Raw genomic sequence first — 21,717 nt, 5'->3', positions numbered from 1 at the left:
AGGAAGCTTGCGCGATGTGACACAGACAGCAAGAGATCAGGAGGTCAGTTCAGGCTGGATCACGTGAGGCTTTTCAATGATGGCTGTCATCTGAAGCACGCAGAAGGCGGTTACTGTGAGAGTTACGGATTGGGAGGATTGTTCTGGGGACTGGGTAGGAAGTAAACTGGAGGGACATTGGAGAAAGCACATTGGAGGCTACTGAGTGCACGATCTCGATGAGATGACCTGACCATAGCTTAAACTATAGAGGGACGGTGGGGATGGAAAATGGAGGCTCAATTTGTAATCTACTCCAGACACAGACTAGCAGAACTCAGCGTTAAGTGGGTCACTGTAGAAGGGCAGAAAACGAAAGCAGAAGACCAAGCTTGCCTCCTCATTTTTAAGTTACACAACAGAGTCGAAGGTACCATTTGATGATACGAATGATACAGACATTGGTGAAGAAGTCCAGAGTCTCACCCTGAACAGAGCACTCTGAAATGTTTCCCGTGGGTCTGAGATTCTGCAGCATCAAGAGCGGGTCTAGACAAGAAACCTGGGGCTCAGCAGAATGGCCATCTTCAGCCTCTAAACAAGAAAATCATCTAGAGAGAGAATTTTAAAGAAGAAGATGGCACAAAAAAAAGAACCTGGAGCTGGGTATGGTGATGAGCACACCTTTAATCCCAGCACTTGAGAGGCAGAGGCAGGAGGATCTTTCTGAGTTTGAGGCCAGCCTAGTCTGCTGCCTACACCAAGGTGGAGGTACCGGGTGATATGAGAAACAGTTTGAGTGGGATGGTCAAAGCAATTGTCAAAGGTGAAAGCCTTCTATTGTAACCCCTTGTAGTTCTTAGCTAAGACTATAAAGACTATCAGAAGCAAAAAGCAGGATTATTAACACCACACTTAGTGAGCATCACACAGAAGCCTCCTGAAACACCTCCAGGCAGAGCCTCAGAGCTCTGGCTTATACAACAACTTCCAGCAAGATCAAGAAATTAGAGTGGGGTGGTGGCATATACTTGTAATGCCAGCCTGCAGACATAGGAGGATAGCGTGTGTTACCCAAGGGACAAAGGCAGAAGGGTTTTGAGTTAGAGACCAGCTACATAGACAGATCTTTTCTAAACAAACAAACAAACAAACAAACAAACAAGCACTAGGGGTCAAGAGATGGTTCAGCAATTAAAAGCACTGGCTGCTCTTCCAGATGACCCATGTTTGAATTCTAGTATCTACAAAGTGGCTCATAACTGTCTTAACTCCAGTCTTAGGGTACCCGATGCCCTCTTTTGGCTTTCATGGGCACTAGTTACACACACAGTGCACAGATATACATGCAGGTAAAACACACACAAAATAGAATGAGGGCTGGGAATATGTCTCGGTGGTAGAACACCATTGAGTAGAATGCTACTGTTCAGGACACCTGGTTCAATCTCCAGCACCTGCCAAAAAGAAACAGCAGAGACATGGAATCACAGAGGAGAACAATTCTAGGCTCCAAGGGTCTGAAATGGTGGGAAGAAAATGAATGAATAAAATGTATTTTCACACCCTTCTGTTTCCAATGTAGAGCTGTCACCTGGCCGGGAGAATTTGTATCCCTTTGTGTCCTGTCTCAGGAGAAAGGGGGAGCAGATGGAGCCTTTCTTCTGCTTGCTGTTTCTCCATTGCCTTCAGCTCAACAGCAAACTTTAAATTGAAGGTGATACGTTTTGGTTTCTTCACAGCCAATTTGGGGCCGAAATGTAAACAGTAACAGAACTGTAGGGCCCCTGCCACAGCTCAGCAGATAAAGGCACTTGTTACCACGCCTGACAACCTGGGTTCCATCCCTGGGACTCACATCTCAGAAAGAGAGAATGACCCCTGCCAGATTTCCTCTGATGGAAGTATAGAGGGCATGCTCGCGCATACAGAGGTTGGGAGGGGGATAAAATGTAATATAAATATGCTTTAAAGAACTGAGAAAGTAGAGATGCCGCATTCCAGCATGCCATCCAAATGGTTTCATGCTTACAGGACCATTATCTGTGAAGGAGTACTGGAAGCATGCATGTGATCAAAACATACTTTCTCTCTCTGCTTTTCAGCTACAGATGACAGAATCTGCACACATAGCAACGGGGATGATCAGAAGCAGCAAACGCAGTCATGTGGGGGTAGGTCATCCAAAAGGGAACGACATCACAGGGAAAAGCTCATCTTTTCCCAGTCTTTGTTATGGTAAAATACATATAATACATATAACACTAGCAGCTCCATCTTCTCTGCTTTTTATTATTTATTATTTATGTATTTGGGCTTTAGACATGGGGGAGGTGGAAGGGGGTTGCACATTCCATAGACGCACAGGAAGGACAGAGGAACAACTCATGAACAGATGGAACTCATGACATCAGACTTGATGGCAGGTTCTTTACCTGATGAGCCATCTCACCAGTCCCTGGCAGAGAGAGGGAGGGAGCGAAGGAGGAAGGGAAGGAGGAAGGGAAGTAGGAGGGGGAAGAGAAGTAGGAGGGGGAAGAGAAGGGGGAAGAGAAGGGGGAAGAAAAGGGGGAAGAGAAGGGGGAGGGGAGGGGGCAGAGAAGGGGGAGGGGAGGGGGAGGGGAAGAGGAGGGAAGAGGGGGGAGGGGGAAGAGATTCTCACTATGTAGTCCTGGCTGGCTAGGAACTCTCTATTTAGACCAGGCTGGCCTCAAACTCACAGAGATCTGCCTTTCTCTACCTTCCAAGTGCTGGTGTTAAAGGCTGTGCCACTACACCCCAGGCTTTGGCTAAATTCCTTGTTTGTTTGTTTGTTTGTTTGTTTTTAATTTTATGTGTATGGTTTTTTTTTTTTGGTTTTTGTTTTGTTTTTTTTTTGCTGCAGTATGTCTGTGCACCACGCATATGCCTGATGTCCACAGAGGCCAGAAAAGGGCATCGGATCCCTTAGAACTGGTATTACAATTGGTAGTGAGCCTTAATGGTGTTTTTAGATTAGTTCGAATAAGAGCAAAGCTTCAAAGTGACACCTCCCAGGCACCAGATGGCGCTGTTCAGCTGCTGGGACGTTCTCTGTCACCTGAGAAGCCTCCTTATGACCTAGCAGATTAAAAACAACAAAACACTTTTGTCCTTGTAAATTGGCCTTAGGGCAATTGGAATCGAGGTGACTGCCTGGCTTGGCTTTCAGTGGCCCTGCAAATCCTGCTTTGGGACCAACAAAGGGTGTGTGTGTTTGCAGAGGACACAGTAATAACAAAGGACAGAGCCAGGGTGACCATTTTCTCAGAATGGAGACTTAGGCCTGCCAACCAAACTAGGAGAAACCGACTGCACAATGAATAACATTGGGAATCAGGGCAGAGCCTAGCCCATTTATTAACATGAATCCCTGACTGGGGTGCAGTTCCTGTTGTAGTGTGAAGGCAGGTCCCTAAGCTCCTAGCCATTCACAAGTAGGGGCCCTCCTCACTGTTCCCAGGCCAGCTTCCAAAGGCCAGGCACATTTGCATGTGTGACGTCACTGCCGGCTTTCGTTTAAGGGCCTCTGTCCTAGTTGTACTGAAATAATCTTTCAATCGCATCCTTCCTTCCCTTCTTACATCCCGGCCCAGCTCTGACCTCCTGGAGGAAGTCCATCTGAGCTGCACAATAGCCCAAGGAGCCCCACCCTCCCATTGGCTAGTAGCCACTGTATCTGTTTAAATGTGTTTATACTCTGGTTTGCTCTGTCCGGAGGTGCCTTTCCACTGTCAGACGTTTGTATGTTTCCTCTGGCTTGCCAGGACCTCCCCTATACCTCCCCAAGCCTTAACTCAAACTCAGGCTTCTTTCGGAAAAGCATTTTTTTACTCCTGTTCTGCCCCCAAATCCCCATCTTATTTCTTGCTCAGCTTTGCCAAACAAATCTCCCTTGAACATTTTGCTTTTCTTCCGTCGGCTCTCCAGTTATCTCGGGCAGTGTACTGCTTTCTCCTGAACCTCGAACCTCACAGCATCATTTGATACCGCGGATGGCATTTCCTTTCTTGAAATGGATGCGTGATTTCTACTTTTACCTCTCCTCGCCCCCACCCCTGCCCCCACACCTGACATTAGACTGACCTCATTTTCCCCCAACCCTTTTGGTCCTTTCTTCTCTGTCTTCAGTCACCTTGAATGACTCTTGTATTTTTCTTGCTTCTGCCTTTGAGAGACTTCAAGGAGCAGTGTCATTTGGGAAGGTTAAATCATCCATTAGGGTTCACCTCTACCTTAATGAATTTCTTGTGCAATTTGATCCTCTCTCAAGATTACCGGGCATACTTATCTAACTGCCCTGCAGAATTTCCCACTGGATAAAATACTTTAACCTCAAGTTCAACATTTCATAGATAGGTAGATAGATAGATGGATAGATAGGTAGGTAGATAAATAGATAGGTAGATAAAGATGGATAGATATGATTACTTTATATATATATGATATATCTAATATATCTGATATATATGATTATATATTACTTTATGTGTATATATTGTCTGCATATATGAATGAGCCCCAGATATGGTCTGCATATATGAATGAGCCTGATGCCTTCAGAGAGAGGCCCTCCAAAGTCTGGGAATGAAACCCAAGTTCTCTGCAAGAACAGGTCTTACCCACTGAGCCACTGCGTAAGCTCCCTAGTTTAACCTTTTTTTCCCTTATGAAATCTCTTCAGCTTCCCCCAGCACCTGAACTCTCTCAGTGTCTCTTTCTCTCTTCAGTGACTCCATTGCTCTCATCATCATCCACGCGTGAACATTTCGAAGCATTTCTATTGTTTTCAAACCCAAACTCCATTTTCAGTTCTTCCACCTGCTAGCTATGTGGTCCAAGGTGAGTGATGTAGGCAGATAGATAGAGAGAGAGAGAGAGAGAGAGAGAGAGAACACAGCACATATTACACTCTGAGTATGAGTTCTTAAAGACGTATTTATTATATGTATGTACACTGTGGCTGTCTTCAGATGCACCAGAAGAGGACATCAGATCTCATTACCATAGTTGTGAACCACCATGTGGTTACTGGGATTTGAACTCAGTACCTTCGGAAGAGCAGTCAGTGCTCTTATCTGCTGAGCCATCTCTCCAGCCCCGAGGGCTATCTTTCCATCCTACCTACTAGTAAAAAGATCTGAGTTCAAGTCCTACCTGGACTACAGAACAAGTTCAAGGCCAGCCTGAGCAATTTAGTGAGACTCAGACTCTAAGTAACAAAAACAACAGCAACAACAGAAAGAAAGCTGAGGATATAGCTCAGTGGTAAAATGCTTGCACAGCAGGTCTGAAACTTCAAGTTCAATCCTCAGTATGGGGAGGGAAAAATCAGGTTACTTGGAGGGATGGTTCAAATGGCACAGAGCACCTCCTGATAGCCACCGAGGTTGTTTGTCTCTGTGGTCTGCCCTACTCTGGATATTCCATATAAATGGAACCACGTATCAGGCTTTTGTGTGTATCTGGCTTCATTCGCTCAGAATGATTTCAGCGTAGCATGTATCAGTGTTCCATGTGTATGTGTAATGACCAAGATTGTGTTAGTTACTTCCATCTCCGTGTGACCAAAGTATGTGACAGAAACTTAAAAGAGGATTGAGTCTTTTTTTTTAATTAGGTATTTTCTTCATTTACATTTCAAATGCTATCCCAAAAGTCCCCCATACCCTCCCCTGCCCATGCTCATGAATTGGGTCTTTTTAAGCTTTTTTTTTTTTTTTTAAATGTGTATGGGTGTTTTGCCTGCACATGTGTCTGTGCACCACAAACATGCCTGGTGCTGGAGCTACAGATAGTTGTGGACCTTCATGTTGGCACTGGGAATCGAACTCTGATCCTCTAGAAGGCCAGTCCATACTGGGCCATCTCTCCATCACTAGGAAGGATTAATCTTGATCAGAATTTGGAAGTGTGGGGAAGTCTTGGTGGATGTCCTAGTGGGGAGCAGAGATTGATGGAGTTGTGTGTGGACTAGAAAGCAGAGTGCGGAATGACAACTGGCTGAGGGGCTGGTGAGATGGCTCAGTGGGTAAGAGCACCCGACTGCTCTTCCAAAGGTCCAGAGTTCAAATCCCAGCAACCACATGGTGGTTCACAACCATCCGTAAAGAGATCTTACTCCCTCTTCTGGAGTGTCTGAAGACAGCTACAGTGTACTTACATATAATAAATAAATAAATCTTAAAAAAAAAAAAAAACTGGCTGAGGCTGTGTGTTTGGAGGTCCACCCTGAATGGCTGACATTAACCAGCTAGGCACTATAACCCCAAAGTTCCACAACCTCCCAACACAGTGCCACCAGCCTGGGATCAAGTATTGAAACATCTGAGCCAACAGGACAGTTCATATTTAAGCTGCAACAGCAATCAATCCCCGGGCCTCAACAGCAATCAATCCCCCGGCCTCAAACGTGGCAGACAAAGTGTTACATTGTTGTTGTTGTTCTTTTTGCCTGTTTCTCCTTAGTTGAACCATATTCCTTTGCATCGGCCAGGTAGCAACTTCCCATCATGGAAGAAAGGAGCTCATGGGGCCTGAAGGTTTATAATACAAGTTGAGAGGGGGGAGTGGGGAGGGAGGGAGGGAGGGAGCGAGGGAGGGAGGGAGGGAGGGAGGGAGGGAGGGAGATATGAAGGGAGAGACAACCCCTCCCTCACGCTCCTATAAATGACCCTGTGAACTCATTGGGTCACACAGGCACTGAAACATGGAGGTAGAGAGGACATAGGTTGTGTAGATGAAGAGGTGCCAGAAGTAGAAGGGACAAGCAGAGTAACATGCGTCTATGAATACAACCAAATTGCATTGTGAACGTGCAGGAAAATGTCAACCCACTATCATCTATAACTAATATATACTAATAAAAACATTAACAATATGCTATTGCCTGGATATACTGTTTTTTATGTATAGATTCATTATTTGTAAGACATTCAGGCTATTTTCGTCTTTTAGACATTAGGAGTATTGACATGCAAGGCTTTTAGGGTTTTGAGGTTTTTCTCCCCATTTGTTCACAGTGCTCAGAATTAAATGTAGAGCCCAGGAAAAGCAAATGCAAGCACACTGATGCTGAGAGATGCACCCCTGGCTATGGTAGACACGTTTTTATATATTAAATATTGTATTATATATCCAGGAGTAGACTTTCTGGCTTATATCGTAACTTCTTCTTATTATTATTATTTTGCTTTTTTTGGACTACTATAATGAGACACCTTATAAATAAGAGAGTTTCTGGATGCTGGAAAGTCTATTTGTGTCTAGTAAGAACCCCTTTTGTGTCAGGCATGGTGGCACACGCCTTTGATCCCAGCACTTGGGAGGCAGAGGCAGGCGAATTTCTGAGTTCGAGGCCAGCCTGGTCTACAGAGTGAGTTCCAGGACAGCCAAGAATACACAGAGAAACCCTGTCTCAAAACAAAACAAAACAGCAACAACAAAAAAACAATCAAAAACAACAACAACAACAAAACCCTTTTGTTTCATAAAGGTGCATTCTAGCTACATACATGCATAAGAGCCAATGACCTAATCAAAGGGAGCCCTTGTGGTCCCTCATCTCAGTACTACTACTTTGGAGGTTAGGTTTTCAACTCAGGAATTTGGTGGATAGCTTACAATAAACCTACTTTTAACTTTCTGAGGAACTGCCAAGTTGTTTCAAAGCAGCTGGCCATTTTGTATTCTTTTCAGCGGTGTGTATGAACAGCAGTTTCTATAGAGATGGGGGGTCGGGTCTGGGTAGTGCTGTGAAACACTCATGATGACTGTAGCTGTGCTTTCCTGCAGAGGCCTGCATAAGATAGAGCCATCAGCTGCTGGAGACATGGCTCAGCAGTTAAGAGCACTGACTGTTCTTCCAGAGGACCTGTGTTCAATTCCCAGCAACCATATGGTGGCTCACAACCATCTGTAATGGGATTAAATGCCCTCTTCTGCTGTGTCTGAAGAGAGCAACGGTGTATTCACATACATTAAATAAATAAATAAATAAATAAATAAATAAATAAATAAATCTTTAAAAAAAAAGATTGAGCCATCAATATTTCATCAACAATCTTTGGGGCATGGACCAACCATCAGGCCCTACCCTCAGCTAAGGAACTATTGGTAAATAAAGGTTTCTAGAGAGGGAGACTAATTTTTCTTCAGGGTGTAGCTACTGGTGAATTGTCCATGATCCAATAAATAATCCCACACTCATGAGAATTTAAGCAGCCCTCCTCAAACTTAGTAAGAGAGTAGAAGGAGGATATGTTAGAAAGGAGGAATTTCAGATGGAGTTGAGGGAGATATGAGAAGGAAATGGCATAAATGTGATCAAAGAATGTTATCTCCACATTGTCAAATGTTATGCACACACACAAAGGCTTTATGGTACTTCCAGAGCCTAGCCAGCATGTCCTATTGCCATCTTTTAAACTGTAATTGTTGTAGTAGTATGGAATATTAGCTCCTTGTAGCTCTGCTTCGCATTCCTAGATGACCAATGACACTAAGCATCTTCTCAGATAGTTACGGCCTTTGCTCATTAAAAACTATTTCTCTCTTTCTAGGGGTGGGGCACATGCCATTAATCCCAGCACTCAGGAGGCAGAGGCTGGTAGATTTCTGTGAGTTCAAGGCCAACCTGGTCTATGTAGAGAGCTCCAGGCCAGCCAAGCCTACATAATGAAACCCTGTCCAAAATAGAAAATAATAATAAAAAAGCAAAATAATAATAATAATCTATCTATCTCATATTACTGTAACAGGTTTCTGTATAGTCGAGATAAAATTCCTTAACAGACATTATTTGCAAGTACTTTATAGGGTTTGTTCCCTACATTAAACAATTATTGTATATGTGCCTGCATCTATATCTGTTCACCATGTGTGCCTGGTACCCACAGAGGTCAGAAGACCAGAGATGCAGATGGTTGTGAGCCGCCATGTAGGTGCTGGTAACTGAACCTATGTTGGAGCACATGCTAAGCGAGTGTTCTGCCATTGGCTTGCACCGACCTGTCCCTTACATTGTGGTAAAACCCAATTCACCCACTTCCCTTTGTGATTTATGCTTTTATGTCTTCCCTGGCAGGCTTGCTACTTTATCCAACATTATCCAGGGCTACTGTTGGATTTCCTCTCAGAATGTTATAGTTTGATGTGATAGTTTTAGAACTGAAATTTCAAGTCTACAATCCATTTCAGCTTAGTTCATGTTTTGTGTATAGTGTGAAGTACAGGCCTGTCTTCATCCTTGGGGTGCATAATCCTAGATGTTTTAAATATAAGCCTGATGCCTTGAGAGACTGCGATATGCCTCACATCTGCCTGGGTATTTCAATGCCTGATACTGCTAACCATACAATGACAACTATGCTGTTAGAAGTGTGTGTGAACCTTGGGTATTCCTGTCAAAGTTCAAACTGGTGCTCAAACACTCAAACTCTTCTTTCTTTCTTTTTTGGTTTTCGATTTTCAGAGACAGGATTTCTCCACGTAGCCCTTACTGTCTGGAACTCACTCTGTAGTCCAGGCTGGCCTCAAACTCAAAGACTTGCCTGCCATGATTACCTTAAAAAAATTAAAAACAACAACAACCCCCCACCCCCACCCCTGAAAACAGTAAATGCAAGGACTGCATGTTTCTTGGCATGGTTACCTCAGAGTCTTTCGTTTGTTCTGTTTTGAAAGCTTAAATATTTGGTCTTTCATGTCCCCCTTACCCCTCTCCCCACCTCCTCTCCCACCTCACAGAGACTAGACACTTATAACAAAACAGTGGCCGTGGAACCTTCTTCTCACCCTACTTTTCTGGATTTCTGCCTCCTTGGTAGTGTTCATCCCTGGCAATCTGCTTACCTGGTATTCCACAGAAATAATTCATTGTATTTCATCTTGCTGACTTCATTTAAAATTCAAGCCCCATCTTACATATTCATGCTTGAAACCTCTTTCCTTTAAACCCCATGATTGTGGTTTGTATTCATCTTTTAAAATAACTTTTAAAGCACACCATAAGTAGGTCCAGAGAAAGAGCTGAAGTCAACCTGAGGATTCCCAAGCCCAGGGCTGGATCTGGTGACAGATCTGTGAGGTATCATTTGGTCTAAATCTAAGCCTACTGCTTGGTACCTTATTTGGATATTGCTTTCAAAGCCTGAGCTGTTCTTCCAAACACTGGAGTTCTCGGCTCCTTTTCGGCATGATGTAAGTCCCACAAGTATTGAGTTGTCTTAGAGGTTCTAGCGGGGGTTCAGATAAGAGCCTGCATTTAAATACATTAGAAAATATTAGGTAGAAGCAAATATTTAACAAATGCACTTGAAGATCTCACTTGATGAACTAGAAGGAGGAAAATATCCTGGTTTCAAAGGTTTGAGTTTTGGCTCCTCTTTAATCTTCAAAGCAGCAACAGCTTGAAATACTCAAAGCCAAGGCCTGAAAGAACAGGCTGCACCCACCCTAATTATTCTTCCAAAGGTATTTAACCAAGGGTCTCTGCCTCCCGGTGCTCAATACCACTCAAACATCCTACTGGCTTTTTAAGGCAGCATAAAGTCCCTTGCAAAACTATAATTTAAGTAGGGCAGTTATTTACAATATTAAAACCCCTCCCACCAATAATTGTAGGGAACATTTACTGAAGTAGATTAAAGAAACACGGTTGCCCGAGTGGCAGACGCTATAGTGGTTGTTCAGAAAGTAGCTCACTTGGAAATAGCTAGAATGTGGAAGCTGGGGCTTAAGAGGCTATGAACCACCACACTTGGCTTCAACAAGTTTGTCTGAGGAAAAGGAATATTCAGAACGGATATTTTTGGTGCTAAGGCATGTTAGAGAAACTCTGGGCTTACTGGAACACATGCGCAGGTCATTAGGAATAAGTCTGGGCCTCATTCCTCATTTCATTTCAAGTATTTACCCCACCCTTCTAAGACTCAAACACATACACATCGTTTTCTTGTTTTGAGCCACTTTTAACGCCTGCTACCTCCTAGCTTATGCCTCCTTTTATATTGCCACAGATCTTTTGGAGATAAGGTGAGGGAAAAAACAGATGAGGTGAATAACAGACGTGTAAATTTTCATGAAATCTCTTTAATAAAGAGATTTCTCCATTGGGATAGACCCCTGATTCTTTGATATTTGTTTTTAATTGGTACCAGTATATTTTCTATAGCTTTTGTACCAACCTATTTGTAAATGTATACATAACATAAATGTATAGTTAACTTTGGGGATGCTAACACACACACACACACACACACACACACGGGAAAAAAGTGACAATCCAGCTCACGAATCTGGTAGCTGCTGTGGCCAGTCTGTCCACCGCACAGAGACGGATTATGGCAGGGAATGCAATTCTTAGTGGTGCCAGAAAAGTCCAGGATGTGGCAGGTTTGAGTTAGTTAGAAAAAGAAAGACTAAAACCAACCAATCAAAAGAAAACCTCTCTTGACCACATCACCCAATAACTAACATTTGGGGAATTTCCTTCTAGTCTTTTTTCAATCTAAATATTTAAAAATGGGTGTGTTCTTTCTTTCTTTCTTTCTTTCTTAATTTTTTTTTTTTTTCTTTTTCAAGACAGGGTTTCTCTATATAGCCCTGGCTGTCCTGGAACTCACTTTGTAGACCAGGCTGGCCTCGAACTCTGAAATCCGCCTGCCTCTGCCTACTGAGTGCTGGGATTAAAGGCGGGTGCCACCACGCCCGGCTATGAGTGCGTTCTTGATTTTACAGAGGCACGTACAGTTTTCTACAGATTTTTGTTTGCTTGCCTTTTTGAGACAGAGTCTCTCTAATAGCCCAGGCTGTCGTGGAACTAACTAGGTAGGACAGGCTGGCCTTGAACTCAGAAAGACCTGCCTGCCTCTGCCTCCTGGGCGCTAGGATTAAAGACATGCTCCACTATGCCTGGTCTGTACAGATTTTTTTTAACCCAAGCAACTAATTCTCTACATTATTAAAAATATTCTCCTATGTATTTTCCAACAACATAATTTCATCAACACTGTTTCCACCCTGAACAACATTGCTTCTAAGTAAACCACCCACAACGTCTCAGAGTAGAAATAACTGGAGAGAGGCAAGCTTGGAGAAGTGCATCAGTTTCTCCATGATGACTGGCTAGTGTTAGCAGAGTGGTTTCCCTTTTTTTTTTTTTTCCACTCCCAAACCTCTGGCATTTGACTCGAGTTTTCCTGCTTTCACTCCCTTACGGGTGTCCACCCCTTTCTGCAGGCTGTGCTTTTTTCTTTTGCTGTTGTGTTGATGAACAAAGGGTTATTTGCGCGGTAGGCTCCCCTTTGAAGTGTCTAGGGCAGTTCACGAAGTCCAAGACACTTTTTAAAAACCAAGATCCTTTACAGTATCTTATCGGACTCTCCTGGACTTAAATAAATTGCTAGAAGAGGCAACCCCTGGCTTGCTGATTCTGAACAGTTCCCTTCAACAGAGTGTAATAGTTAATGGGAACGTGGAAGTGGGCCTTCGGGGACCTTTCTTCGTCACTAGTCAAAGTCTTTAACAGCTCAACATCAGTTCAAAACTACTTAAATGTCTTGGAAGTGTGTGGGAGGGTAAGGAAGAGAATGTGCGTGCATTCAAAATACTGAGTCCTCTAAGTTGCGGAGGAAAAGTCCCAAGTACGCGCCAACAGTTGGCGTGGGTGGAGAAGGGGTCTCGGGGAAACCACTGCCCTCCTGGGGTGGGGTGGGGAGGTCCCCCTTTTCCAGCCGGAGCGCATGAGCCAAGCTTTTGCGTCTGGCAGGCACTTGGGTTCCAGGGGTTAATAATGCTCGCCGACTCTCATGAGTCCAGCAGGAGCCGCAGATTGGTGCGGAACCCTGCTTGCCAGGCAACTTTTGTGGCTCACCGCCCCTCTGTGTCCTTTCTCCTACTTTTGTGGGATGTTCAAGGCAGACATCGTAAAGTTTCTGCATCCCAACTTCTCTTCCTAGCTCCCCGGCGCGGTGCCTTCGCGCCCGGGTTCCCCGCACACGTCCCGGGGCCTGGGAACTTCCCGAGGCAGCTTCTCACGCATGAACCCCGGGGACCCCGCTGCAGGCGCCGCCTCAGCCCCGCGAGCCCCCGCCCCCCACCCCAGCTCCGCAGCCGAGAGCCCGGATGTTGGATTCCATCCCTGCGCCTGGTCCTTCATTTCCATAAAAGGGCAGCGCTCCGCAGGGCCGAGATTGCGGCCGCCGCCTCCCCCCGCAGCGCTCCCCCGAGGCGCGCACCGCCCCGGCCCCACCAGAGCGCGCGCCGCCTCCTCTCCCCCGCGGGAGCGCGGTCAGAGAAGAGCCAGAGAGGAGGGGGCGGAGGCCGGCTGCGGGCGGTGCTGCGGGGCGGGGGCCGGGGCGGGGAGAGGGGGTGGGGCGGGGGCCGCGGTGCCGGGACTCCATTAGCAGCGGCGCGAGGCTTCGCTTTCCTCCCGAGCAGCGACGCGGGTGCCGCCAGCCTCGCCTGTTGCCTCGGGAGCCCGGCGGGAGGAGCGCGGTGAGGGGCGCAGCGGAGGACGGGGCGCGGGGAGGACGCCGCGGGAGGAGCGGAGCGCGCGCCGGCGCGGCGCGGTCTCCCCGGCCGGGTGGGGAGGCGCGGGGCGGTCCGGGCGCAGCGGCGGCGGCGGCAGGTGAAGGCGCCCAAGTCCGCTAGGCGGGCGCGGCGGGCGGAGGCCACGGTCTGGGTGCCGAGTCGCCCGCGCTCGCGCCCTTGGTTGTGCGCGCGTAGCCGCAGCTCCTCCGCCTTCTCCCTCGCAGCGGCCGGCGCCGCGGACTCGGTGGGGTTTGTCTTCCTTTGGGGGAGTGACGCTGACGAGAGCCATTTCCTCCGCGCTCGCAGGAAGGGAGCCATGGCTCTGGACGGGATAAGGATGCCAGATGGCTGCTACGCGGACGGGACGTGGGAACTGAGCGTCCATGTCACGGACCTGAACCGTGATGTCACTCTGAGAGTGACCGGGGAGGTGCACATCGGAGGGGTGATGCTGAAGTTGGTGGAAAAACTCGGTGAGTAGCACCCCGATGCCTCCAATAAAGACTTCCCAGAATGAGAGGAGGGGGTGGGGAGGGAAGACGGCGGGGGGAGGGGTAGAATTGGGAGATCCTAGCTCCTGGCGTGTGCTGCGCTTAAAATGCGAAATTTGTTAACGTTAGGGCGCATAGACGTGCTCCCCTCTGCGTCCTGCTTGTTATTTTGATTTTTACATAAGGTAGTGAGTGATTCGAACCTACCAAATGCTTAACTGCGGATTCCCGGGACGACTTGTTGAAAGTAACGAGGAGAGAGAGTATGCAGGTGAAAGTTGTGAATGTGGTATTACGGGTCTGTAGGTGTTCCCACCTCTTATCCTCATGGAACCTGGATGTTGATGGTGGTGTTTATTGGGGAGAGTGTACAGTCAGCCCGGTCTGGAGAATGTGCACTGGTGTTGGTCGGTATGAAGTTTCAGTAGCTGTACTACGTGATGGAGTGCCCTGAAATGTTCCACTCGTCCGCTCTTGCGAGGGGTGGGGCAGTGCTTGACAAACTTGGTATCTGTATTCTGAGTTGGAAGTAAGCTATCAGGAGCATTAAGAAGCCAACGAAAGAACTTATTTTTTATTTTTTGTTTTTTTTTTGTGTGTGTGTGTGTGTGTTTTGTTTTTTTAAAGCAGACACTAAACTGAGTTGAAGATGACAGTATTTGAGTGCACATAGATACTGCATTGATTCGGACTTGATTGTAAGGAAGGGCTATCACCCAGGATATTCGAGAAAACTGCACTCCACATTTTGTGATAAGGCAAACCATTTTTCACCTGGCAGATTGACCAGACTAGATAAGATGGGTGATTTTATCCGGAGAGCGTTTATCAGAGCAGCAGCTTTCTGGCCTGTAAAATGCTTGCTGCTTTGTATAATGAAGTGATAAGGTGTTTTGTGTGGGGATGTCTTTTGTGGCAGGGTTAGTTGGTTTTAATCAGCATTCATGTCTCAGGCCATCCTGGAAAAGTAATGAATATTCGTTTCTCAGAAAAAGTATTTCTTACCAAAGGGGAGGGGGAACTGCATATTTACCATATAACGTAAATGAAATAGAAGTTTGATATAATTTGGGAATTAGACTGAATTCATTTATTAGGTGACTCTGCTTTATGCCCCTGGAGGGAACTTTATTGTTGGAGGACTAAAGAGGAGTTAATTGCAGGGGGCCCTTCTTAGTACTGTCCATTGATTGACTCCCAGAGATAGCCCAAGAACGAGCCCCCAAGGGGCCCTTTAAGAATTCAGTTTTGCTGCTTTAATCAAGTAACTGTCAGTTTACGTTTGGTTTTTTGTTTGTTTGTTTGTTTTTTGAGTCAAGTAAATCACTGTTTGCAAAATATTTACCAACCTTTTTTGAACAGTTCCACTTGAGGATGAAAACTATCCCATATGGTTCCTGTTTGACAAGGAAACAGTCATTTGTATCAGATTGTCTTATGCGTGATAAGTGGACCTTATTAATACATTATAGCTTTTCCTTATTTTAGTTAGTTTTTGGTTTTGTTATCTCAAGCAAGAGTCTCACTCTGTAGCTCTGGCTGGCCTTGAACTTGCTATGTAGACCAGACTCACAGAGATCTGCCTGCTCTGTCTCTTGAGTTCTGGGATTAAACGGGTGTCTTCCTCATGGCCAGCTCTTCAGAGTAATTTTTTTTTTTAAGCAGTGCAATAAAAGATCTGTCAAGGGTGACTTAGACAAGTTGGGATTCTAAAAAACAAAACAAAACAAAACAAAACAAAACCAAGCTTTAATGAATAAATAATGATTTCTACTGTATTTACATCACTGATTGACTGTTATGAAATCACAATTATAAATAGAATTGTTGGGGGTGAGCTGTTTGTAGACAGGATTGATGTTATTTTTGAGTAACTATCTTACCAATGCTGATGCTGGTTAATTACATAGAACAGTGGGGGCAGGAATGGCTTTGCACCTGGGAATTCTGTACCTGTCTTTGGTGGCACCAGTCCTCTTGAGTTTTAAGTCCCAAATGGAGGAGGCATTTTTCAGCAAACTTCTGACAAGTACACAGAGTGGGGTACCATTTAAAATGTCCACAGCTCAGACCAGTCAAATTAGAAAGGAATTTTGTAGTTTTTCAGGTTTGTCTTAACATTGGGATGGGCTGCCTTCTAAAGCCCTGCGTGTTGTCATCAGCAAAGGGATTAAAGGGCACTTGTCAATAGTGGCCGACTAGATCAAAGCAGCCTACAGGGGTAAGAGGTGGAGGTTGGTTTAGGGTTGAGATGGGACAGTGTCTGGTTTCTTCAGAGTGAACAGCAGTAGTGGGCATGTAGCTGGCCACGGAGCAGTTAGTAACACTATACTGCAGGCAGTTTTCACTTGTATGTTCAGGTGCCCACTGTCTATAGAATAACCGTTTCAACTTCACTGGAGGGTATATGATTAGCAAAGGCCTTATGATTCAAAGCTGTCTTTACCTACAGCATCCACAGCACCCTGGGATTCCCTAGAGTTTAATAGATCCCAGGTTGACCCCCCCTACCCCCACCCCCATGCATGTGGAAGCTCTGGAATGAGGGTACTTTTGCTGTGCTTGGGTTCTCAAAGATGCAGGTGAGCAGAAAAGGGGGCAGCCATTGTGTACAGTAGGTTTTATTGTACAGCCACAGTGTTCCTCCTAGAACAAACGAAGTCAGAAGCGTTAATGATGCCTGCTTGTCGTATGTCAGCAGTACCTTTGTATTTTGTTGAAGTCTTTTATAAAGAACATTTGCATTTCAGGGACTGTTATTAAAACCTGATTCTCAGATTTATTACTTTAATTCCAACATCTGAAAAGTCTCTTACATCTTAGTGTGGAGCACATTTGTCATTCTGCTTTAGGCCTGTAAAAGAAAACAAGAAATATATGCTGTGAAGGCGATATGGGCTTTAGGGACTTACAGCTTGATGAAACAAACTTATGATTGGCCCTGTGTAGGCTGATCATAGACGGTCTCTTTGCTGTACACCTCGGTGTATGTGAAAAATGGTTTTCTCCTCCTTCTTTAAAAGCCATATGGAGCACTTCAAACAGGGGCTTTACATTTACTGCAATCTTTTTTATTAAAAGTAAAATGTTAGTGGCCAGCTGTGGTGGCGCACACCTTTAATCCCAGCATTCAGGAGGCAGAGACAGGTGGATCTCTGAGTTTGAGGCCAGCCTGGTCTACAGAGTGAACTCCAGGATAACCAAGGCTATAGAGAGAAACCCTGCCTCAAAAAAAAAAAAAAAAAAAATTTAAATGTGCATAGTTTAAAGTGTTTCTTTAAATTGTGTATAAATGGTACTGTTATATAAGGATAATTTCATACAAGTATATTTCATGTATTGAGCATATGTTAGTTTGTTTTGAATCAGCATCTTGTGTACCCTCTGCTGGCCTGGAACTCACTATGTAACCTAGGCTGGCCTTAAAAGTACTAGGATCCATGGGTATACTACCATGTCTGGTGTATATAGTTTTTTGTTGTTGAGGTTTTCTTGTTTGTTTGTTTAAGAAAAAATTAAACTATATCAGGATAAGGATTATAAAAAAAGATGAAAAGAGGATACAATGTAAAACAATTATATCTAAAAATAAATGTTAAAAGAAGGCTTAATTGGCTGGGATCCCTCTAGAGATCACTGCAAAGCAATTACAGAGCGCAAGACCTGTGAGAGTCAGCGTTCCATCAGCATTGAGGGTTCTGGGGACCAAGGGGATGCTTAATTACGTTCTGGTTTTCCTTTTTCTCTAGGCACTCTGCCTGAGCTTTTGTTCACTAAGTTTTAGAGTCACTTTTAGACGACTTCTTACAATTTGTGCCTCTCTAAAAATACTAATTTTCAGTGGTGAGTAAGGAATTTATAATCTTATGGAACTCAATGAATTGGAAGTCTCAGCAGCCAGCTCGGTGAGCTGGGAGGAGGGAGTCCACTTAGGACTGAGTTCTCCTAGCTCTGAGTCTGAAGTTCAATCGTATCCGATGATCGTTGTGGGACTCAGTTACAGTACAGGAGAAATGAATGGAGCTGACTTAAAATCTGAAACTCGCCCTGCCTGGTAATACACACCCTTAATCCCAGCACTTGGAAGGCAGAGGCAAGTGGGTCTCTGAGTTTGAAGCCAGCCTGGTCTGTACAGTGAGTTCCAAGTTGGCCAAGGCTACAAAATGAGACCTGGTCTCAAAAGGGGGGTGAGGTGGGAGTGAGGATCTGGTTAGGTTTTAAAGTTAGCATGAATAATCTAAATTAAACTACGATAATATTAAAGTTATTTACGGGTTACTCAATGTGATTTTTAAGCCTGCATTTATTGTATGTACAGATAGCAAGTTAGAACTCCGGGAACTCTAAAAGCAAGTTTTCAGTTGAGTGCCAGATGAAAGGTGTTGGTACACAGTAGGGGCTTTATTACTTTAAACACTAAGTTGAGAGGTTGACAGTATGCACACAGGGAAAGAAACCACATAAGTGGACAGCTCTCTTCCCATCTCTGTGCTTACGGCTCCCTGAGGGAGGAAGACTTATTCTGTAGAATGGTGTCCATGCTGGGAAAATCCTGTTTCCCCCTTTGAAGTCTTACAAGTGAATTTGTGGAAATTAAATATCTGGGGAATGCGTCACTGACTCCAGCTGAAGTGTGGTTGGTATAAGGCAGGTTTTCTAAGTCTTTGAATGGAGGAACAGTTGGCCAGTCACTAAAGTGAATTGAATCCGAGTTAAATCTGATAGCAAGTTTCCTAAGTGTTTCTATACCGTGACTGATCCATAGGAATTCAGTATTGAATTTTATCTGTTTCTTTAAAAACTTAGAAGTTCTTTGAGCATGAGAGATGGTTCAGGGTAGGTAAGGCACCTGCTACCAAGCCTGAAAACCACAACCAGGGTTCAGTTTCTGGGACTCCAGTGGGGGGTTTAAGGAGAGATGTCCTTTGACCTTCACCCATGCATACCCCCAAAACATGATGTTTAATTAATATAGACATAGTAAGTTTTAAGTTCCTTAAGAGTAGAGGACAGCTCACAGTCAACTATTGGATGGATCACAGGGCCCCCAATGGAGGAGCTAGAGAAAGTATCCAAGGAGCTAAAGAGATCTACAACCCTATCGGTGGAACAACATTATGAACTAACCAGTACCCCAGAGCTCTTGACTCTAGCTGCATATGTATCAAAAGATGGCCTAGTCGGCCATCACTGGAAAGAGAGGCCCATTGGTCAGGCAAACTTTATATGCCCCAGTACAGGGGAACGCCAGGGCCAAAAAATGGGAGTGGGTGGGTAGGGGAGTGGGGGGGGGGGGTAGGGGACTTTTGGGATAGCATTGGAAATGTAATTGAAGAAAATACGTAATAAAAAAAAAAGAAAAAAGAGTAGAGGACAATATAAATTTTACTATGCTTTTTATAAATCCCAGTAAGTATGAGCTACTTTGGAGGTATATTATGTGGTATTTGTTCCTTCTTAAAAAAAGAGAGTAGGGGACAGGCTGTCACTAGGTAGACCATGCTAGCCTGGTCTACTCAGGGAACTCTTCCTGTCTTTGCCTTCCTGAGTGCTGGGATTAAAGGGCTGTCTTTGCCGTCCATATTCCCTGGGCCATGTTTTATGTCCCAGTTTTCTACCAAAAAAAAAAAAAAAAAAAGTCTGTTAGATTCCAACTAGAACTAACTTATTTATAGGGCAAAGGCTACTTTTGTTTATTCAGTTATTTACAGAAGACCATGTTAGAGAGCCTTTGTGACATGTGAAAGAAAATACTCTGAAGTTTTAACTTTACTCTTGAATTCATCTTTAAAACTTGAGACTGAGTCTTGAGTGGTCCAGTGAGGGCCGTTTACCCTTCAGCCGGATCACTTTGTCGCTAGATCTCACTGTTGCTGGAAAGCACAGCTCATAGGGCTGGATGAGCGAGTTGTTGACATCATAACCTTTTGCCCTTAAATACTCAAACATAGACTGCCTAAAAATGAAGGCTTCTCTCTTAGACAGTTGGAATACACTTTTACCAAATTCAGGAAATTTAATATTGATTTAACACTGTCATCTCCTATAAATACATATTCAAATACATTCAGATTTTACAGTTGTCTCAGTGTTGATGGCAGCCAAACTGGCCTCTTACTCCTTTAATAGACACAATATCCAAGTGCAGAGTTCAAAGAGAGTATGTAATTAAGATGCAGACTTCCTAGCTACACTGTGAAACAGTCCTTGTTAAGACATCTCTTTGCCTTTCAAAGCAAAGTTATCAATATGATAATAGTTTTGTAAGTTCTCTTTCATAGACTGTATCTTTAAATTCAATTTAAATTCTCCGATTACTTGGACACTTGGGAACACTTTTATTTTAATATTCCTTTTTGTGATGGTGTCTCCTTATCTTGCTCAGGCTGGCGTGGGACTCCTGGGCTTACCTGATCCTCTTGCCCTGACTTCCCAAGAATAGGAGTTATAGATGTGCACCCTGCACCCACCTATATTAATATCATTCTTAGACATTACTGGCTGTAGGTTGTCCCCAATGTCAGCTGTCTTCATATTGCTTTAGGTGCTGATGGATTCTCCGATCAGTAAGAAAATGAATGTGTTGTCTGTCTGCCAGCAGATCTGATTTCAGCCTCTGACCCTGCTTCTTTCTTGTTTATGTGATCCTTGAACAACCAGTCCAACCGTCGGAGTGGGTCTTGACTTAAACAAAACTCATTATGTGTGCCTGTAATACTGTAATCAAGGCCAGAGTGAGTTTGAGGCCAGTTTGGTCTCCATGAGACCCTGTCTCAAAAAAGTGTGCAGGGCCTTAGCTTGCAGGTAAAGACTTGCTGCCAGGACTGACCCCTGCGTCCAGTCCACGGGACTAGCTGGTAGAAGGAGAGAGCCGACTCTTACAAGCTGTCCTCTGACCCTCACACATGCACAGGTACGTGCAACCAGCACACATAGACTCAGCACACCCGTGCACATGCTCGAGAAAAGTTGTAATAATCGAAAACACAAATATCGTAGGTTTGGTAAGACTTGAGTTACGTACACATTGAGGTGCTTTATATAAACTGTAAGTGCAAATATAGTGACTATACTTTGTCAGCATCGGAGCTGTCTGGATATATACTGGCAGAGGAGGAAGGTGTCTAAAGGACAATGGAGAATACTGTTTCCTATTCGTGAGCACAGAATTGTATGCCTCAAAAGGAGTTTAGCTTGGATTACCATGTGATCCCACCCCCTAAGCAACAACAAAAAAATAGCTATCATTCTGGCTTTTCCCTTCGCTTTGCAACACATACCTGCCTCTGTAATGTAACAAAGAGCTATTTAACCAGTTTTTCTGAGATTTCTGAAATGCAATTGACCAGTAAGTAGATGATGGTATTTCAGAGATTTGAAAAATTTATAGCCAGTGGTAAATTAATTGCCCAGTTAATCTGTTTTAAGAGCAGTGTTTTATATTCACTTGTAATAGAGGAGTGAAGTAAGCTTATTTCTTGGCACATGAAAGCATGAGCCTAGGGCCGGAGAGATGGCTCAGTAGCTAAGAGCACTGGCTGTTCTTCCTGAGGTCCTGAGTTCAAATCCCAGCCACCACATGGTGGCTCACAACCATCTGTAATGGGATCTGATGCCTTCTTCTGGTGTGTGTCTGAAGACAGCTACAGCGTACTCATATAAATGAAATAAATCTTTAAAAAAGAAAAGAAAACAC

The 21,717-nt window shown here is 44.5% G+C and overlaps 1 protein-coding gene and 2 long non-coding RNA genes across 6 annotated transcripts in view; 2 read left to right on the top strand and 1 right to left on the bottom strand.

Annotated features, from left to right (window-relative positions):
- The first annotated feature begins 28 nt into the window (after positions 1 to 28).
- On the top strand, positions 29 to 7,858 carry Gm41144. Its single transcript, XR_003951187.1, has 4 exons — positions 29 to 43; positions 1,565 to 2,153; positions 4,728 to 4,839; positions 7,792 to 7,858. It is a non-coding gene; the product is annotated as a predicted gene, 41144 (long non-coding RNA).
- Gm46452 lies at positions 4,760 to 13,206 on the bottom strand. The gene is made up of 3 exons (XR_001781252.2): positions 12,872 to 13,206; positions 10,123 to 10,255; positions 4,760 to 4,825 (listed from the first exon to the last, which is right to left on the bottom strand). It is a non-coding gene; the product is annotated as a predicted gene, 46452 (long non-coding RNA).
- Positions 13,118 to 21,717, top strand: part of Fermt2 (fermitin family member 2) — a 71,519-nt gene continuing 62,919 nt past the window's right edge. For 3 of the 4 annotated variants that reach the window (NM_146054.3, NM_001360526.1, NM_001360525.1), the window contains 2 exon segments: positions 13,363 to 13,494; positions 13,837 to 14,003. In NM_146054.3, the coding sequence (NP_666166.2) occupies positions 13,847 to 14,003 (157 nt within the window). In that variant the 5' untranslated portion in view covers positions 13,363 to 13,494; positions 13,837 to 13,846. 4 annotated transcript variants of the gene reach the window in all.

Source organism: Mus musculus, chromosome 14, assembly GCF_000001635.26.
Source record: "Mus musculus strain C57BL/6J chromosome 14, GRCm38.p6 C57BL/6J".
Classification (NCBI taxonomy): domain Eukaryota; kingdom Metazoa; phylum Chordata; class Mammalia; order Rodentia; family Muridae; genus Mus; species Mus musculus.
This window is presented reverse-complemented; position numbering and strand designations above follow the sequence as displayed.